General features: G+C 36.9%; 1 protein-coding gene across 3 annotated transcripts in view; it reads left to right on the top strand.

Moving 5' to 3' along the window:
- The window catches only part of LOC127424008 (E3 ubiquitin-protein ligase MIB2-like), a 142,485-nt gene extending 132,880 nt beyond the window's left edge, over positions 1–9,605 (top strand). For all 3 annotated transcript variants that reach the window (XM_051668762.1, XM_051668763.1, XM_051668761.1), the window contains 3 exons: positions 2,314–2,498; positions 4,505–4,570; positions 5,333–9,605. In XM_051668762.1, the coding sequence (XP_051524722.1) occupies positions 2,314–2,498; positions 4,505–4,570; positions 5,333–5,574 (493 nt within the window). In that variant the 3' untranslated portion in view covers positions 5,575–9,605. The remainder of the gene's footprint in view (positions 1–2,313; positions 2,499–4,504; positions 4,571–5,332) is intronic.
- Positions 9,606–19,634: the final 10,029 nt, after the last annotated feature.

Genomic DNA, 19,634 nt, shown 5'->3' with positions numbered 1-19,634 from the left:
CCAAAAATCACAGACAGTCAGCATAAATGTCGTCCATACGACTCCAGCGGTTAATGTCTTCTAAAGTTGTTGCGAAAAAAGATACAAATTTAAGTACTTTTTCACTATAATCCAACACTTCACAAGAGGGTGGAGTCCAAGCAGTCTCTCATGTGACATATTCGCGTTTCCATGTTACAGACGTGATCTCGGGTTCTCCACTCGGTTGAGACATCCAGGATAAGCACACAAAAGCACTATTGTGAGTAAAGAAACAGATCTAAACCAAAACCAACCAAACTACTGCACAGCGTTCCTCCTCCACGCTTGTAAACACGCGTCACTTCTCGTGTGTTTCAAATGCCAACACGATTACGTCACATGCGCATATCGCTGCTCACCGGAAGCATGATTTAGAGTTAAAAAAAAGTACTTAAATATTGATCTTTTTTGCACCAAAAGCAATCGTGTCACTTTAGAAGACGTTCATTTAACTGCTGGAGTCTGTGATTTCTGGAGCTTCAAAAGAGAAATCTTCATTCATTTACATTTTAAGGACATACTGAGCTGAGATATTTTTCTAAAAATCTTCATTTGTGTTCTGCAGAAGAAAGAAATTCATACACATCTGGGATGACATGAGGGTGAATAAATGATGAGAGAATTTCCATTTATAAGGTGAACTACCTCTTTAACTAATAATAATAATAACTAAGGTTTTCCAATAATGAGCTTCATTTTCCAGCGAGTAGCAATGTAATGGCACAAAATGCATAATTTGTCACATTATATTGTGAATGCATCAATGGAGTCGAGTGAATCAAACACACTTACCTGAACCGTCCTCTCTCTCTCATGTAACACTGGGAAAAATGAATCATTTAAGTAAATCGATTCTTTCAGACAGTTCATGTAAATGAACCACTTAAAATAAATAATTCACCTGTATGTAGCATTGATTCAAAAGGAAAACAAGTTTTTTATTTTACCCCACTGACACATATATTTTTTCGGAGTGATTATATACACCCCAAAAGTCTGGTGAAGCCACAGAAATACACAACAAACTAAACAATAGATGTCGCTGCAGTGGCGTGGGGTGTAAAGACGGTGTGTGTGAATGTGTACTGTTGTCCTAGTGACCGTGGTTCAAATCCGCGTTTTGTCCCACTCTTTTTCCCATCCAGTTTCCAGTTTCCACTCTTAATATTTCCTTTAATACTACTTAAAAAAATAGATAAAAATGAATATAAATGTTGATTTGGTCACGGTGAATGTCAGGGAGTTCAGAGAAGGGTTTGATCTGGTCTGTCGATCACACTTGTTCCTGCGGCTCGGCATCACTGTATTACTAATATTGTAGTTACCATGTTTTTTGGCAGAAACCATAGTTTTAATGCAGTTAACCATGGTGTAAGTACAGAAATATTGTGGCAATATAGTAACCATGGTTAATTTTGTGGTTACTATAATTTTACTACAAAATATCATGGTGAAACTACATGGTTACTGTACTAATACCAAGGTTATTTTTTCTAAGGTAAGGTTAAGGTTAGGTTTAGGGGTTAATGTAGTGTGTCTGTGGGACTCTAAATAAACACAATAAACACACTGCAGTGATGCCCATACTGTATGTTAGTATTTAAATATGGGTGCAAATAATATCTGCTTTCTTTTTCTTGTTTTAAGGATGTTTATAGATTTTTATCAGAAAACAAGGCAAAAATATTTGGGTAGAAGATTATTTTATGCAGTGTATTTAATTAATTGCTGCAGTATATCACTTTTTTTTTTTTTTTTTTTTTTACTAAACTGCGTTTTAAATAGAATTGGCCTAAATGTACATATTCAATTTAATAATGTCACCCTAATTTGTTTAATGCAATCAGATCATCTTTAATCATTAAATGTTCTTTCAAAACAATAAATAATTTATGTTTGCAGTTTCTAATTATGGCTGGAATTTTACAACTATAGCATAATGAAATAAACCTCATAAACACTATAATGACATATTGTGCAAAACGTTATTGATACGTTTCATTCACTTTCATTCTGACGAAATCTCATCTATGATAGCCAGGTAGATTTGACCTTGATGACATATTTCAATCAGCAGAATTTGCAACAAAATTGTTTAATACATCACACTAAACCAAATGTTCAAGTTTGTTAGGCATAAAGACACCTGATCATCAAATGTAAGGTGGTCCATCCTTACTGTTGAGCTCTGATGTTTCTCTATTGGTGTGGTGCTCATTCATCAGTTGAGTCTGTGAATAGCAGTCAATATCAGAACAGGTGTGATCGTGACGTGTGTCTGTGTGTGTTCAGACTTCAGGTGGTCACGTGCGGGACGGGTACGAGCAGCAGCAGTCTGAGGCACGTTCACACCACACCCAACACCATGACTAACCTGGCCGTGCCGAGTGTGATGGGCCCCAGCGAGTGCCTCATCTGCTCTGAGCTCGCACTCCTCGTGCTCTTCTCTCCTTGTCAACACAGCGTCGCCTGCGAGGGTGAGATCACACACACACACACACACACACACACACATACAGAAAAGACAATTCATAGGAATCAACATAGGAGCAAATTGACTGGAGCAACATCCTGTACAGTCCTCCTATGTGGCTCTGTTCCAGACTTTTTGAAACCACCTATCTAGATGGCATTTTTAGGTGTCATGGGTCTGGTGGCTACACCAAAAGTAAGGGAGCAATACTGTATTGCCTTATATAGGGTTCACACGATCATGGAAAACCTGAAAATATCAGGGAATTTTAAGATTGGGATTCCAGGCTTGGAAAAGTCACAGACATTGATAAAATCATTTAAGTCATGAAAATGTCAATTTTCCTGGTTTTCCTCTGCTCTAAAAATATCTCATCAGCGAGATGTTGGTCTTGTGCAGAGTAAAGGCCTATTCACACCGGGTCCGACAAATCATCCGCCGACAACCCGAATGTTTTTTAACAGATGCAATGAACGCTGACTGACCAATGAGATAAGAGCTTTTTGTTGTTTTCACGGCAGCTGCACATTCAAGCACATTGGTGGCGCTAATCAACTGACAAACACCAGCATTGGACGTGATATTAAAACTAAATAATTGCACTTCCTGAACCCTGCGTACTACAAACATAAACCCGGTCTTGTGTTTGTTTTTAAATGTTCATAAACGTAAAGACATCGGAGCATATTTTGGTGCTCTTTTACTCGTCTCATTCACAAAAACACTGAATTCAATGCAAATGTGCAGTAAAGAAATAATATAGAAGTTGTTAACACATTCGTTCTTATTAGAATATTTATGTAATGTGCTGATACCTCATATATTATAATACACCTGGTGTTTTGTCTTAATGTACATTATTTAATATGTATATCACTGTGCATGTTATATTATCCTGGCATTAAAAATAGCAGCGAAGTTCAGCAGTTTGTTTGGAAAAAACTCTTTACATGTACATTTCTCACCATGCACAAGAAACCCTGAATTGAATACAAATATGCAATAATTAAATAAAGATAATCCTGTGAGCTTGTGTTTTCTTTGTGATTTAATTTGTAATGTTATGCATCATATTTTCCTTACCTGTTTTTCTAAATGTACATTATTCCAAGTGCATATATATTTACATTTATGCATTTAGCAGACACTTTTATCCAAAGCGACTTACAGTGCCCTTATTATGGGGACAATCCCCCTGGAGCAACCTGGAGTTAAGTGCCTTGCTCAAGGACACAATGGTGGTGGCTGTGGGGATCGAACCAACAACCTTTTGCTTACCAGTTCAGTGCTTTAGTCCACTACGCCACCACCACTCCATATATCACTGAACCTTGTGTTATTTTATCCAGGCATTAAAAAAAAAGAGAAGTTCAGGAGTCCGTTCATGTATAAATTTAAAGAGGACGTATAATTATGCAACAGCGCTCTTTACTCATCTCACTTGAATTAAAGAACACAGATTCTTAATCAGATATTCTCTTTTATTACTGTATAATTCAAAACTAAATTCAAAACTGTTTGCCAATGGGGTAAGAAAAGTACAATTGTTTTCACTTTAAATAAAGTGTATTTTTCTTACCCCATTGGCAAACAGTTTTGTCTTGTTTTCAGCATAATTCTCACTAAATTCAGTTAGATTTCTCTCAAAACAAGACTTAAAATCTTATGCTAGTTTGCTTGTCAAGTAAAGAAATCACGTTTTAAGAATGTTTAGACAATTTTAAAGGAAAACAAGACAAAAATATTTGTCTTGAAAATCATTTTTTGCAGTGCATTGAAGCAACATACTTTGAATAAAACACACAAATTCAGGTTTGAGGTCTGACTGTGTGTAATGTATGTTGAAGAACAAGTAATGTTTAGCATTAGGGAACCCACGGTGGATTAGCCTTCCGGGTTCATCTACAACAGCTCATATATGGTTCTGTTTCAGCTAAGATGCGGCACTAGAATACAGTGTGGGTTTGGAACAGAGACACTAATCTCCTGTGCTGTGTTGTCTTTATTCAGAATGTGCTCACAGAATGAAGAAATGTATCCGGTGTCAGGTGACAATAACAAAGAAAATTCGACAAGGTAAATGTTCTTAAAAGTTACGTTTGAATTACAATGATATCTCTGCCGAAAATAAAGCTTAAACCAGCCTAGGCTTGTTTGTTAGTCGCTCTCTGCTGATCTTCCTGACTGGGGACGTCAGCGGTGTTCATTTTCAGATTTATTCATTTAAATTTAGTCAAGAATTCATTTTAGTCAATTTTACTTAAATGGCATATCATTTTAGCAGACAAAAATAACATTTTTCTCGATGATAATGTGCACAATGATAAAAACGTGTCAAACTTTGACAGACCAAACATTCATCAACTATTAAAATAGTATAAACTACTTATAATTATTTAAACATGTATCAGATGTATTAAAGATGAATATGTGTAAAGCTGATCTCCTGAAATAAACACATCAAATGAATCTTCTGAAGGATGATTATTTCAATTAGTTCTTTCTAAATGTATCTTTCATATAATATTTCATATTTCAATAAATAAAAAACCATGTTAGGGTATTCTTAATATCTAGCAGTTTTTTTTTTCACGTCATATTTTCGACCAACAGTATGCTTTAATGAAAACCCTCTATTATCGTATTGATACTCATCTTTCATCTCGTCTTTGTTACCATTGACAAAATCGAGAAAGCCTTTGTCTACAAACATTTCCGTAACACTGCTAACTTAGGCTGGTTTAAGCAAGCTGTAACTTTTTCTAAAGTGTTAAACTGTGCTTTTTAATGCAATAAGTATTTTCCTCTTAAATGTCTCCATCATCTTCTCCATGTCAGACCAAACGGAGGTGGAGTGCAGCCCCAGTTCAGAGAACTCAGAGCAGCATAACCTGCTGGAGCAGCTGCAGTCACGTTACAGACAGATGGAGGAGCGCATCACCTGTCCCATCTGCATTGACAACCACATCAAGCTGGTGTTCCAGTGCGGCCACGCGTCCTGCATCGACTGCAGCGCCACGCTCAAAACCTGCCCCATCTGCAGACAGACCATCCACGAGAGAATCCAGCTGTTTGTCTGACAGACGGCGAGTGCATGTCGTGTCCAATCAGAGTGAAGGACGGTTGGCTGTTTGCACTTCATAGTCTGTCCTGTCGAGCGTCTTCATTTAGCCATTATACTGAATGGTGCCGCCCAAAAGTGCTGGACCAGTGAACGGAGGGCGGTATATGGCGTTTGGTTTTGTTTGACAACACTTGCTTGTCTCTGTGTGTATCATCTCGTACATCATTGGAGGTTTTCAGCGATGGACAAGAGAAAATGTGATTCAGGAGAGTTTGGACTCAGTGATGGATTTGTGTAATATGTTTCTTGGCGAGTGGCGTGATGAAGTGTAGAGCAGTCTGTTTATTGGTTCATTAGAGATCACCAGATGTACTCCAGAGCAAACCACAACACTTACATACTCTGCAAAAGACCCAATTCTTCTGGATAATGTCTCTGGGAGCGTCTCTTCTTTAACCGATCTGTGAGTAGATTAGTAGAATCAGAGCACTATGGGTCAATCTCACCTAACCTGTCGAGAACAATGCAAGATTTTTTGCATTGTGAATTTGTGACAAATATTTTATTATTTTTGACCCTTTCCACCCCAATTCTTTACTGGAATTCACAAAATCTCACTGCAATGTGAAGTAAATTTACTTTGTAAAAAATGCCAGAAATTTATGTTGCTTTAAATGAAATGTTCTTTACTGTAATACATTCTAAAATTAGCTGAATTACAGAAATGAGAGTACAATGAGAATAAAAATATAAAAATAAAATAAAAACTTTTGTACTTAATTGTCATGAAATCTTTAATTTATTCTGATTTAAGAAAAATCGATTTATGCTGATATAAGTAAAAGGTATCTTTATTGTAATTCAGAAAAGATGACTGCAGAGAATCCTCAATGAGATTAATGAGAATTACAAACAAACTCAAAACTAAAACATCTGAACGCTTAACAGTACTGAGAGTTTGGAGGGGAAATGCTCCTAATTGTCATGAAATAAAGTCACAAAGCAAAAAATCATAATAGTCCTAAAATTGGCTTTGTTTTCTTTTTGCCATGAATAATTTCATATTTTTGGGGGTGAATTGTGACCCGGACATGTTTTCACCCAAGAGCCACCTCTATTTGAATTAAATGAGTAGAAACCCGTCTCCTGTATGTTGATCCAGGGCTGGCTGCTTTCCAGACCTCTATCTCACTCCTCAAACACTATCGTAAAGCAATCTGAGGTCAGTCTAATCCACATCTAACAGTCGTATCCCAGCATTCCTGTGAATGCCGTTGAAACGGTCCACTATGTTCTTTTCAGTCCACGCGTCATTTGGGACGTTTGCCATTGTTTGTGAGGTGATGCACATGTACATGTACCATATGCCTGTACCACGAGCAAGAGATATACATAAAAATGCATGCTGGTGAGCATATTATCTAAGACAAATATTGTGTCATGGAGACCATTTGTAGTGTAATACATACGGGCGTATTTTCTACTCATGTGATGACGGCTGTCTGACAGAAAGTGTTTTTAAGACCCTCAATAGTAATCCAGTAGATTCATTTGTCAGCAAAGTTGCAGAATGCTTCCTAATATGAGGGGTTATTTAGTGTCCTTGTGCTTCATGCAAGTCAAATTCAAACGTTGAAGGTTTTCAAAGTAAAACAAGCTGTCGCATGCTGAATTGGCATTTAATCACGTGCAGGAGATAAATGATAGATATCAACAATAGTTCTGTTTTCACTAGTTAAAATGCTAATTCTTGAGAGGAATGCAATTGGAATGGAATTACAACCAGAGAAAAGATATCTGTAAATTAATTTCAACATGTTAGATTTGGTATTTAACATATCAGTAAATTGAAGAGTAAGTAAAGATACCATCAAATAATATTATAGATATCTGAAAATAACGTTGCCACTAATGAAAACCAAATTACAGACATAAAAATTAGCATGTTTACAGTTGTAATTCAGTTGTTGATATTGGGAATGAACATTTGCAATTGCGACTGGAATTATTGATATTATAAATGATTATTTTCACTAGAAAAATTTGGAATTTCAGCTAGTAAGAAATGGATTATAGATATCTGCAATTGCTTTTGAACAGGAGTGGATGACAGATCATTCTGCTAGTGAAACTGCATTTACAATAGAATATTTGAATAGTTTAAATTCCATTTTTCATATCAAGAATGTGTATTTTTGTGAAATGAGTAATGAAGTCATTTTTAAATAAAGATTTCATGTTATTACTAGTGCAAATGTAATCACTGATATCAAAAATAGTCAAGAATTAGCATTTTAAGTAGTGAAAATTGAATGTTGCAATAAATGTTGTAACTGTAAATTTTACAAGCTCATCCATTGGCGATGCATGTAATTCTATACACAGTACTTGTCTCGTGTATATCATAAACAGTAATGCGTTGGTATTGACATCACACAAGGAGAACAAAAGAAAATCTGATCTGAATTTTAAATTCTTCAAGGTGATTACACGACGCAGATTTACGATTTGTCATCACAGACTGATCGAGCACTCTTAGCTTTTTCAGTCAGAACGATTTGTGCTCAGAATTCATCACTGTTAAAATAACATGAATGTGAGTAGATAAGAATTCAGATTTTTGGGTGATCTCAAAATGCTTATTGCTTTTCGCCAACTATTACAATGTAAAAACTGAGTTAGAAAGGCAGTTGAGTGTGCTTTGTAGAGAAGTTTTTGTTTTGTCATTGTCAGTCAACTATTTGAAATGTTCCCCATATCCAGCATGAATTAGGCTTGTAGCTACTTCAGCTTCGTGCATCCCCTCCTATAGTCTAAGTGTCCATTATGTGTTTTGTTGCAGAAGGGCTTACTGTATGCATTTAAAAAATGTATTCTGTTTTAATGTGTTCATCGTCTCGTGACAGGGGTTTTGAAGATCCCAGTTTCAGGATAGCCAACATAAAAATGTATATTTGAATGTTCAAAGTGGTATCTTGCTGTGCCCCAACCGCTGCAACGTACTGCAGTTTGTGAAAAAGTTGAAGGCGATATCAGTGCCAAAATTCGTCAGCGTGTGCAAAAGAGCACACTTTCTTACAAGAGCGTCATATCCATATGAAGCCTTTGTAATATTCTGATTTCATTGAATTGGTCTGTTCTCGTCAAGAAGTCATTTTGCTTTGTAATTTGTCAAAACTGAACATTTGTGTTGGGTTTTATTATTCTTACTATTAATTCTCAATGAAAAGGACAATGGTTTAACATCAAAGACAGCCTTCACTTTTGTTACAGTAGAAGGACGGCTTGTTGTTAAGTTTTAAGAAGCTTATCTGCTACCAACTCTTAAAATACCATTTCTGCCCTTTACAGAGATCAATTCCACTGGATATTACTCTTAAAAGATTACAATACCCATGTTAGAAATTATTCCTGTTGAAGTTATTATTATATACAAAGTATCCTAGGTTTGAAAGACTATGTAAATGGCAAGGCATCATGTAAATCATGTTATCATGTTCAATCATTATTGAGCATGTGTATTCAGATATATTTTGGTTCAAAACTGACACTGAATTCCTCCATTACTGAATCAAAATTATCATGTGAATGTTAGTTATGTTTGTGAGAATTCAAATACAGGATTGTTTTGTTTGGAAATTGGAATATTGACAATCTTAAATCCTTCCATGTATGTATTACATATAAATCAAACAAACAAAATACATGTGAGTTGTCAGCAGATAAGTGCAAAAACATGGTTGCGGATTATAGAAATTGTATGTTGAGTTGTGCTCTAAGGAAAGTGTATGTCAAAAGGTTATTTAAGCAAAAAATGTTGTTTGTACAGTTCAGTATGTGGAGTTCTTGCTGTCCATTTCCTATATTTATTTTGCTTGTTTTTCTTTCTCAATTTTTTTTTCCAAGTTTTATTCTGTAAAAAATATTTTGCAGTAAATATTGAACTGTTTTATAAGCATATATGTATGGTTTTTGTTTTGTTTATTTATTGGGAGCTGTAGTGTAGGGATCGAAGGATCTCACCAATGAATAAAATGGATGACTTTACAGTACATTTCACTTTCAGCATTTATACGAAAGAATATTGAAGGTGTGAAGAATTACAAGAATATTACTAACACTCAAAATAACTCATGAATTGGCAAGCTGCCATTTCTAAATCTGCAAAAAGAAAAGTTTTGAAGTGTACAGATTGATTAACACAAATACACTTTTTGTTTCTATGGCCATATAAGCAGCTTTACAGCTACAGCTGTCAATGCAAACTATTGATTCATAACGTTTTAACTGCAATGCCATAATAGATTATCTGTGTTTTTGGGCTCTTTATAAAAATACATAATTGAATCCATATCATGTTTCTTGGTGTTAAGGAAACCAAATGCAAAGACATTGTTTAATTAACTTTATGATGCTTAGTAGCCCACCATATAGACAACATGAGCTTTATGTATTAAACTTAGCTTACATTTGATGCTAGAAGTGTATGTGCAGGCACAAAAGTTTTTCAGATTTATAAAGCCATACCAATGCTAGAACCTGCGAAAAGTTCACTTTATAAATCCCACTTAGCAGTAGGGTTGCCATGGTGTACGGTGTTACCGGTTTTACTCGGTACAAGGGACAACAATGGTGTGAAATTTTATACCGGGTAAAAGGGGGAAACATTATGAATGGAACTTCCCATATCAATTCAATAATGAATAGAATGGCCTTAAATAAAGAATAGTTGCCTAATGAAGTGTTTGTGACCCATGATAAATGATCCTAAATAACGCACTGAAAGCCAGATGTTCTTTACCGACCTATCAAATTACACACGCAGCTAAATACTTGCACTGACAGAAGATGTTTAATCGCAGGTAGTGAATATAATGTGCATGATCGGTAACTGTAAGACGTCTCGGATTCAGAATGACACAAGAAATGCTATTAGACACACGGACAGGCGCTTGAAGAGACACACTTTATTAAATTATTAAGAACAGATGACAGAAAAGACGTCTATGCGCATGTATGACACGCTGTTTGTACGGAGGCGTGCAGAGTGAATGTAAAGGGTTCTCACTCTTTCTTTCTTTCAGTCTTCTGAACATATTTTGCAAGAACAGTATCGTCTATGAGTGCTGCAAATGACCACAAACATCTCAGCTCAGGAGGTGCTTTGAGTTCAGTTCACTTTATTTCTACAGAGCAGTTCATTGTGCCAATACATCTGTGATTAAAACATAAAATAATACAAAAACACCTCCAACCATGATTTATATTTCAGTGATTATTATCATCATTATAATTATTATTTTTACATTTATAATTGTTTTTATGTCTTCATTTGTGTAAGTAATTTTCTGCCTGCATGTTTAGATGGATTCTTGTCTGACGGTAAATGGAAAAGTGTATATATATATATATATATATATATATATATATATATATTATTCTTTTATCTCTTCATTATTTTAATTGCTTTTTCGTTTCGAGTGCAGTTTGAATTTAGAAATGTATTTGATTTAAGTTTTTCGTTTTTTAAATAAATTAATTTTCAATGCAAAATTACTAAACAAGAATATTCACCGATCCCTCAGCCCAGGGGTTGCCGATGTAACTGGATATTGCGATATATATATATATATATATATATATATATATATATATATAATTATTTTATTTTATTTTTATTTTTTTATAAAAATATCGTGAACATATTTCTTGCATATCGCCCAGCCCTAGGAGAGAACAAAACAAATTTATTCACACACATTCAAAGCCATTATCCTTCTGAAGCAGCTAAACTGGGTCCTGGGCAGAAAGGTAGTAAAACACCAACATTAAACCCTCAACAACCCACAATATGTGATGTATATGCCCAGACAACAAAATACCTGACCGGTCGCCCATGATGGGGAGAATGCACAGATGAAGTAGGTTCGTTGCCAAAGAGATGTTGCCCTTCACAACTGTTGTAAAACCATCTTTCAAAACTTTGAACAACACACATTTTAATTGCACTTCATTTTTTTCAGTTTCATTTGAATTTCTATTTAAAATAAATAAAAAATAAAGTTCAAAGTTTGAAATAAAGCTGCTGTGCATTATTGTGTATGCTATTGCTTAATGAAAATTACCCCATAGTAATACCGGTGTTAGTTGGTTTGAACGTGAACACCACACCGGTGTGAAAATTATGATATTGTGGCAAGTCTAGTGCTGACTCAAGTTAAAGAGTTACTAAACCTCTAAAAGATGTGTTATTTAGGGAAAGAGAGAGAGATTCAAACAAAGAGTCTTTTTATTTGAATACACAATTACAACTAATATAAACAACCATAGTAAACCATTAAATCTTCTTTAATGTTTTAAAAGTCTTGTACATCTTGCTCTTTACTTTTTGTTCATTGAAATTCACTAAAACAACAGTTTTCTTATTTTGAAAACATTCTGTCTATTACTGAAAAAAAAAAAAACTTATTTAACGTTGGTACATCGCACCAGTAAAAATCGGTTTTGCCGATTATTCGGCACCGATAACAGACCTTTGGAACTATCGGTTTAACGTAAAAAATCCACACCGACAGTTTTTCCCCGTTGCGTCCGGTACTGGAGTGGCTGAGAAGGGTCCGCTGTCGTTATACAGTATGGGAGATTCACTGATACCTTGTGGTGTTTGTTTTGACACGTGAGACTACACTCTGCATGGTGCGGAACACTTCAGATGCAGATTTAAAACATCAATAACAAAAAGGTATGTATACAGTACATGTCATATCATTACAAAGTAATTCATTTGCTGACTAGATGCTGCATTAGTAGAGAACAGCAGTATGTTTGCTGACAAGGCTGAGAGGATGCCAACATTAAAGCTAATCTCAAGCGGTTAGAACAATGCAACAAAAATACACGCAAGTCCTACCCAAATGTTTAAATGTCACGATTGTTACCATCTATTACCGTCTATTTGCATTAGTTTATATCCAGCTGGTCACGTTTATGCATTCGTTAGCCAGCTAAGTTGCATATTTAAAGCTAGTGACGTGAGAAAGCAAATTAATATCTTCATGCAGTGGAGAGAAACGTATAAACACATCAGAAACGCATCTGAAACGTATAAACACATCAGAAACGCATCTGATTTCAAGCAATTTTTTTTATCCTCACTGTAATACGATGACTTCAGATCGATCACATTCTTGCTCTAAAAAAGGCTAGACAGCGCAACTAATACAGTTTAACAGAAAGCAGGTGTCTCAATATGATTTTAAAGTTCTTTTTAATTAGACACATCATCTATAAAACACTCGCTTCTGCACGAGATGCTGAATAAACAAAAACAAAGGGAAACAAAGATGTTCATCTAGCGCGCGTTAACATAGAAAAACAAATGGATGGTTGCAAAAGCGTTCAGTGTGAACAGCCCCTTACAGTTCGTGGAGGTCTTTGGCCATTGCGTCTTACTCTCTTATAAACATTTCTCAGATTAAGCAATTCATTTTTAAATGCTTTGTCAGGAAAGATGTTCAACTTGGAAATATGTGTCTCGGGATCTGTGCATTCTGTTCCATTCTGTTGTGTTCTGTCTGATTGAACAGCCCCTGGCCTCTGCTCATAGTCTGAGCCGCTTCACCACTGAGTTCAGCCGAATACCTCTGCTATCGGGGAATAATGCTACTCTAATAATAATAATTTTCATAATTTATCACACATTATACATTTGCACATATACAGTGAAATTCTTTTTTTCACATATCCCAGCTAAGCTGGGGTCAGAGTGCAGGGTCAGCCATGATATGGCACCCCTGGAGCAGATAGGGTCAAGGGCCATGCTCAGGGGCCCAACAGTGGCATCTTGGTGGTGCTGGGGCTTGAACCCCTAACCTTCTGATCAGTAACCCAGAGCCTTAACCGCTGAGCCACCACTGCCCCTCTACATGCCACTGTAATGAATAAAAAACAATGTGGTATTTCACTGTTATTATGAAGCTTGAGGCTGGAGTAGGAGGAATCAGTGCAAGTGTAACACCATGTGAACTGTCTATTGAAGCGTTTCCCCCCCTCATTTTACTTTTGACTTAACATTTGAGAATATGGACCGACTAAAACTTTTTATTTATTTATTTGATGCACATTAGTTGAAAATGAAATGCTCTTTTTTAACAGCCAGGATAGGAATGTTCTATGCAATAATATAACGGTGCTGAATGGTTTATGTATTTATTGTGCCCTCTGGTGGACTAAGGAAACAACGGTTGAATTTAAATTCAAATATTAGTTCATATATATTCATATTTATATAATTATTTCATTTTAAAAAGTACAATAAATTTTCATGGTTCAGTCAGTACTGTTTATTTTTGTTATAAAGTTCAACACTATTTTACTTTGAGTGTTATTTTTTCATTCTGTATCAAAATCGGTTGATTAATCAGTTATCGGCAGGTACTGCCCAACTTAGTTAACGGTATTGGTAAAATCCACTATTGGTCGACCTCTACCTCATGCAACCTGACCAAAATAGGCTCACACAATGATACAGACAGGTCCAAAACTTCCTTGTAGTCATCATCTTCAGAGTCTGTATTATAACTCAAATCAGTGACACTGTCTTCTGAGGAAGAGTCGTCATCATAAGAATCTTCTATATTAACCACTGAAGTGCCTATGGAGACATAGCTGTCTGAATTCTTGTTCATAAAACAGCTCTGAATCGGATATTTGGGGTCACAACATTCCATACAATAATGGACAGGGGTGTGTCTTGGACGGCCGTCAAAGTCTTCCAGATGTAAGTTTAGAAATAACACCAATCTTCTTCCGTGAAAAACAAAGGCAGATTGTCGAACGAATCATCATCAACTTCTCTAGTGTAGATCTTGATGGTACGTGTTGTTTTATTAAACTCAAACCCGGCAACACTCTCATGGGCTATGGGAAACTCACACTTCACCATGTCCGACGTTAACTCTGGCACACTCGATCCATTCTTGCGCTTTGGGGCAAAAGCCAACCTTTCAGATAATTCAACCTGCATGCTCACTGGAGAAACAGCCCTGTTCGTCAATGTTCAGAATCATTTTCTGAATGTGGAGAGTTATCCAAACTCAGGAAAACACACCACCTTTTTAAACCGTATGCTTGACAGAACTCTTATCACTTAAAACATCTGTCAACTAGAGGTCAAACTATGGTCAGACAATATCAAATACAAACAGACATCCTGTTAAAGCATCCGGTTATCGTTATCTCTCAAATTTTCAGTCATTCAATCATCAAGCACATATCCAGCCAGACATTTCCGGTTGTTATTTTTTTATTATTATTATTTTATTTTTTTGGGAAATTAACCTATAATTGCCATATTTTTTTATTATTATTATTTTTTTTTTTAATTAACCATTTTTATTGATTCCATGCAGCAAATCAAATAGACAGAAAATGCAGAATCAAACCATATGAAATCACAACTTTTCCCCCCGAACATTAACCCCCCCCCACCCCCACCCGACACAAAGGAGCACCCCAGTGGTCAAAAGCCAACTGACAAAGACACACATATAGACAATAAAACAGCAGAACATTTTTATAAACATAAAAAAAAAAAAAAAAAAAAAAAAACACTAATCTCTCTCCACTGCCCCTCCCCGAGAGCCTTCCAAAAAGGCTAAATAGCTGCCCCATTTCCTGATGTACAAATCCAGGTTCCCTAGCCTTCTACATGCCATCTCCTCAAATGCTGCTACCCTGCCCATCTCGGTAGACCACTCATGAAATGAGGGCGCATCAGATGACTTCCATCCCCTGAGAATTACCTGTCTGCCAATCATCACGCTGGTTAGGACCCAGCTTTTTATATATTTATCAACTATATTCAGGACCGCCCCATTACCCAAAATACACAGTCTAGGGCAAAACAAAAATTGAGTGTCCACTACATCACACACAAAGCTCTGAACCCTCAACCAAAACTCCTGGATCCCAACACATCCCCAAAAAACATGGGTTGTGTCCCCGTCTTCTGATTGGCATCGCCAGCAGGTGGGAGTGTCTTTAAGACCAAGCCTATACAATCTAGAGGGGGTCCAATAAAATCGATGCAAAATCTTAAATTGCATCAGACACACCCTTGCATCTCTTGATGCAGACTTGACGTTTTTTAGGATCCTAGCCCACACTCCCTCCCCCAATGTCAAGTTTAGATCTTTCACCCATAATCTTTTGAGAGAATTCAAATTTCCGTCCCCCAGACTCTGAATTAGCAGGGAGTAATACACTGATGCCTCATGACCTTTCCCAAAAGCAGCAATCACCACTCCCAGAGTATCCTCCGCTTTAGGGGGGGTGCGTGCCACTCCCACAAACAGTGCAGAGTAGGTGGCGAAGCTGAAAATACTTATAAAACTGAGATCTGGGAATGCCAAAATGTTTAACCAAATTTTCAAAAGGTCTCAATACTCCACCCTCATATAGGTCACCCAGTGCATTAACCCCCCTCACAATCCAATCTGACCAACAGAAAGGGGACTTATTAATACATAGTTTAGGGTTCAGCCAAATGCTCAAGGCTGCGTTTAAATAAATATCCAAATTAAACACTCTGGACACTTTTGTCCATATCGAGTGCAAATACAAAATAATGGGGTGCAATTTAACCTCTCCAGCTAGTTTGATCGAAAGGCTTTGCAGTGGCGAGATAGGGGCAAGAACTTCCTTTTCAATACAAAACCAGGGAGGGGCTCTCTCAGGTGGAAGCAACCAGTGAGCCAAATGTCTGAGACCAAATGCATAATAATAAAACAAAATCTTGGGTAGGCCTAACCCACCATTGTCAATCGGCCTATGTAACTTATTGAAATTTAACCTGGGGCGCTTACCATTCCAAATAAAGGACTTCGATATACTATCAAATTGCTTGAAATAAGAGAGGGGGACATCTACAGGGAGAGACTGTAGCAGGTAGTTAAATTTTGGAATACAATTCATTTCAATAACATTAACCTTCCCAATCATCGATAAATGTAATGAAGCCCACCTGCCCACATCGCTGGAAAACCTTTTTATTAAAGGGTCAAAATTAACACTAACTAAATCAGACAAATAAAATCCCCAAATACTTAATGCCCTGTTTGAGCCACTGGAAGGTGCCCGGCTGGAAAGCCGTTACTGGACAGTGCACTGTCAGAGACAAAGCTTCGGATTTAGACCAATTGACTTTGTATCCTGAGAACTTGGAAAAGGAATTATTAATTCTGTGGAGGCAAGGCATAGATCTAGTAGTTCAGAGACAAATAATAAAATATCATCTGCGTAAAGCAGAAGCTTATGCGCCACACCTCCCGCCACCACCCCTGGAAAATCATCCTCCTTTCTTATCGCGGCTGCTAATGGTTCCAGGACAAGACAGAACAATAATGGGGAAAGAGGGCAGCCCTGCCAAGTGCCCCTATTCAGAGTAAAATAATCTGAAATTAATCAATTTGTTTGTACAGGGTGTCCAATATCCAACCAATAAATGTACTCCCGAACCCATACATTTCCAAAATCTTAAAAAGATAATCCCATTCTACCATATCAAACGCCTTTTCGGCATCAAGTGAGATGGCAGCGATCAGAGATTGATCATTCACTACTGACCACATGATATTGATGAGATGCCTGATGTTATCAGAAGAGCTGCGGCCCACCTGATCTATATGTATAAGAGATGTCATAACCTTACTTAATCGGTTAGCCAAAATTATTGGCAATATTTTTACATCTAGTTGGATCAGGGAGATTGGACGGTAACTTTTACACTCACTTGAATCTTTGTCCTTTTTAAGAATCAGACTAATCCGGGCTTGTGTCATGGTTGGAGGAAGCTTTCCATTCTTTAATGATTCAGTATAAACTTCTAACAAAAGTGGAGCCAGTTCTGTAGCATAGGATCTAAAAAATTTTGCTGCAAAACCATCGGTCCCCGGGGCCTTGCCAGTAGGTAGGGACTTAATTACCTTGTCAAGCTCCTCCAAGGTTATCTCAGAATCAAGAGAGGTTTTTTTTGCTCAATCCTCAGTTTAGGAAGATCTAATGGTTCCACAAAGTTTCTAATATCTTCATCAGTAGACAAAGATGTGGAACTATAAAGATCAATATAGAATTCTTTAAAAGCATTATTAATATCAATGGCTGAGGTAAAAATTAGTGAGGGAATGATAGAAAAAGACACTTTGTGCTTTATATATCTAGCCAAAAGCTTCCCTGCTTTGTCACCCGACTCAAAGTATGACTGTCTTGCCCTGAATAACCAAAACTCCACTTTCCGTGACAAAATAGTATTATATCTGTATTTCAATCGGGTCAATTCTCTGAGGCCAACAGCTGACATACGGCGCTTCAGCTCTGCCTCGGCGCTTTTAATATTTCCTTCCAACTCCACAAGTTCTCGTGCTTTGGATTTTTTGATGAATGAGGCATACTGTATGATCCGGCCCCTAAGAACCGCCTTAAGTGCCTCCCAAGCCACGCCCACAGAGGATACTGAGGACCAGTTGGTCTCCATATATACATTGATTTCAGTCTTTATCATTTGTTGGTATACAGGATTTTGCAAAAGGGACACATTAAAGCGCCAACTATATGATTTCTTTTTCTCCATATGTGGCAACACCTCTAAACTCACCAGGGCGTGATCTGAGACTAAAATGTTTCCAATTGAGCAATCAACAACAGATGAAATGAGGGATTTGGATATAAAAAAAAAATCTATTCTAGAATAAATCTTATGGACTGATGAAAAAAATTTATAGTCCCTACCAGATGGGTTCAAAAGTCTCCAAATATCTGTAAGACCAAGATTTTTACACATCCTGTGAAGCGTCAATGTTGCTCCAGGGGGTTTACACACTTTTGCTTCACTGTGATCAAGGACTGAGTCCATCAAAAGATTAAAGTCTCCTCCTAATATTATATCATGAGGGGTGCCAGCGGTTTGCAACATCCCTTTAAGATCTATAAAAAAGCCCTGATCATCAGCGTTAGGTGCATAAATATTAGCCAAAATCAACCTTTGCCCTTGAATTTCAGCTAAAACAATAATGACTCTCCCTAATTTATCCTTAATCTGTTTGAAACATTTGAATTGTAGATGTTTATTAATAAATATAATGACTCCCTTGCTCTTAATTGAGCCAGAACTAAAAAAAACATGTCCACCCCATATCTTCCCAATTTTTTCAGCTTCCTGCGGGGAAAGATGTGTTTCTTGAAGAAACACTATATCATATTTCTTACATTTAAGAAAAGTAATAACCTTCCTTCTTTTTATGGGGTGCCCCAACCCATTAACATTCCACATGGAGAGAGATAGTACACTCGTATTAACATTTGACATTTTGATATAAAACAAAAAATAAATTGTGAGTCAAAAACAAAATGATACAGACCACATTCCCCATTACTGCAACAATCAAACCCCGAACTTCCCCCTGAACAAAACAAACAGAAAAAAGAAAAACATGCGCATTAACCCTGCGCACGAGAGCGCCAACCGGCGACAATCCCTCTAAACTCAAAAGGTCCACGAATGCCCACGAGCCCCCACGACAACTTTGCCATCGGATTGCACAATTTTGCCTCACACATTTGTGAGACAAAATTACGTAACAGAAAATACTTTGTAAAATAAACCCCAGCCAATAGGAATAATGAACACAAAGAATGTGTAGATTCATTCACAGAACTGTCTCAAAGGTGTGATCTTCCACAAAACAAATTCCAGCTGATATAAAAGGATCAGATACACTATATTGCCAGAAGTATTCGCTCACCCATCCAAATAATTGAATTCAGGTGTTCCAATCACTTCCATGGCCACAGGTGTATAAAATGAAGCACCTAGGCATGCAGACTGCTTCTACAAACATTTGTGAAAGAATGGGCCGCTCTCAGGAGCTCAGTGAATTCCAGCGTGGTACTGTGATAGGATGCCACCTGTGCAACAAGTCCAGTCGTGAAATTTCCTTGCTACTAAATATTCCACAGTCAACTGTCAGTGGTATTATAACAAAGTGGAAGCGATTGGGAATGACAGCAACTCAGCCACGA

This window comes from Myxocyprinus asiaticus, chromosome 33 (assembly GCF_019703515.2).
Source record: "Myxocyprinus asiaticus isolate MX2 ecotype Aquarium Trade chromosome 33, UBuf_Myxa_2, whole genome shotgun sequence".
Lineage (NCBI taxonomy): Eukaryota > Metazoa > Chordata > Actinopteri > Cypriniformes > Catostomidae > Myxocyprinus > Myxocyprinus asiaticus.
The sequence above is the reverse complement of the archived record's forward strand: the minus strand, read 5'-3'. Positions and strand labels throughout refer to the sequence as shown.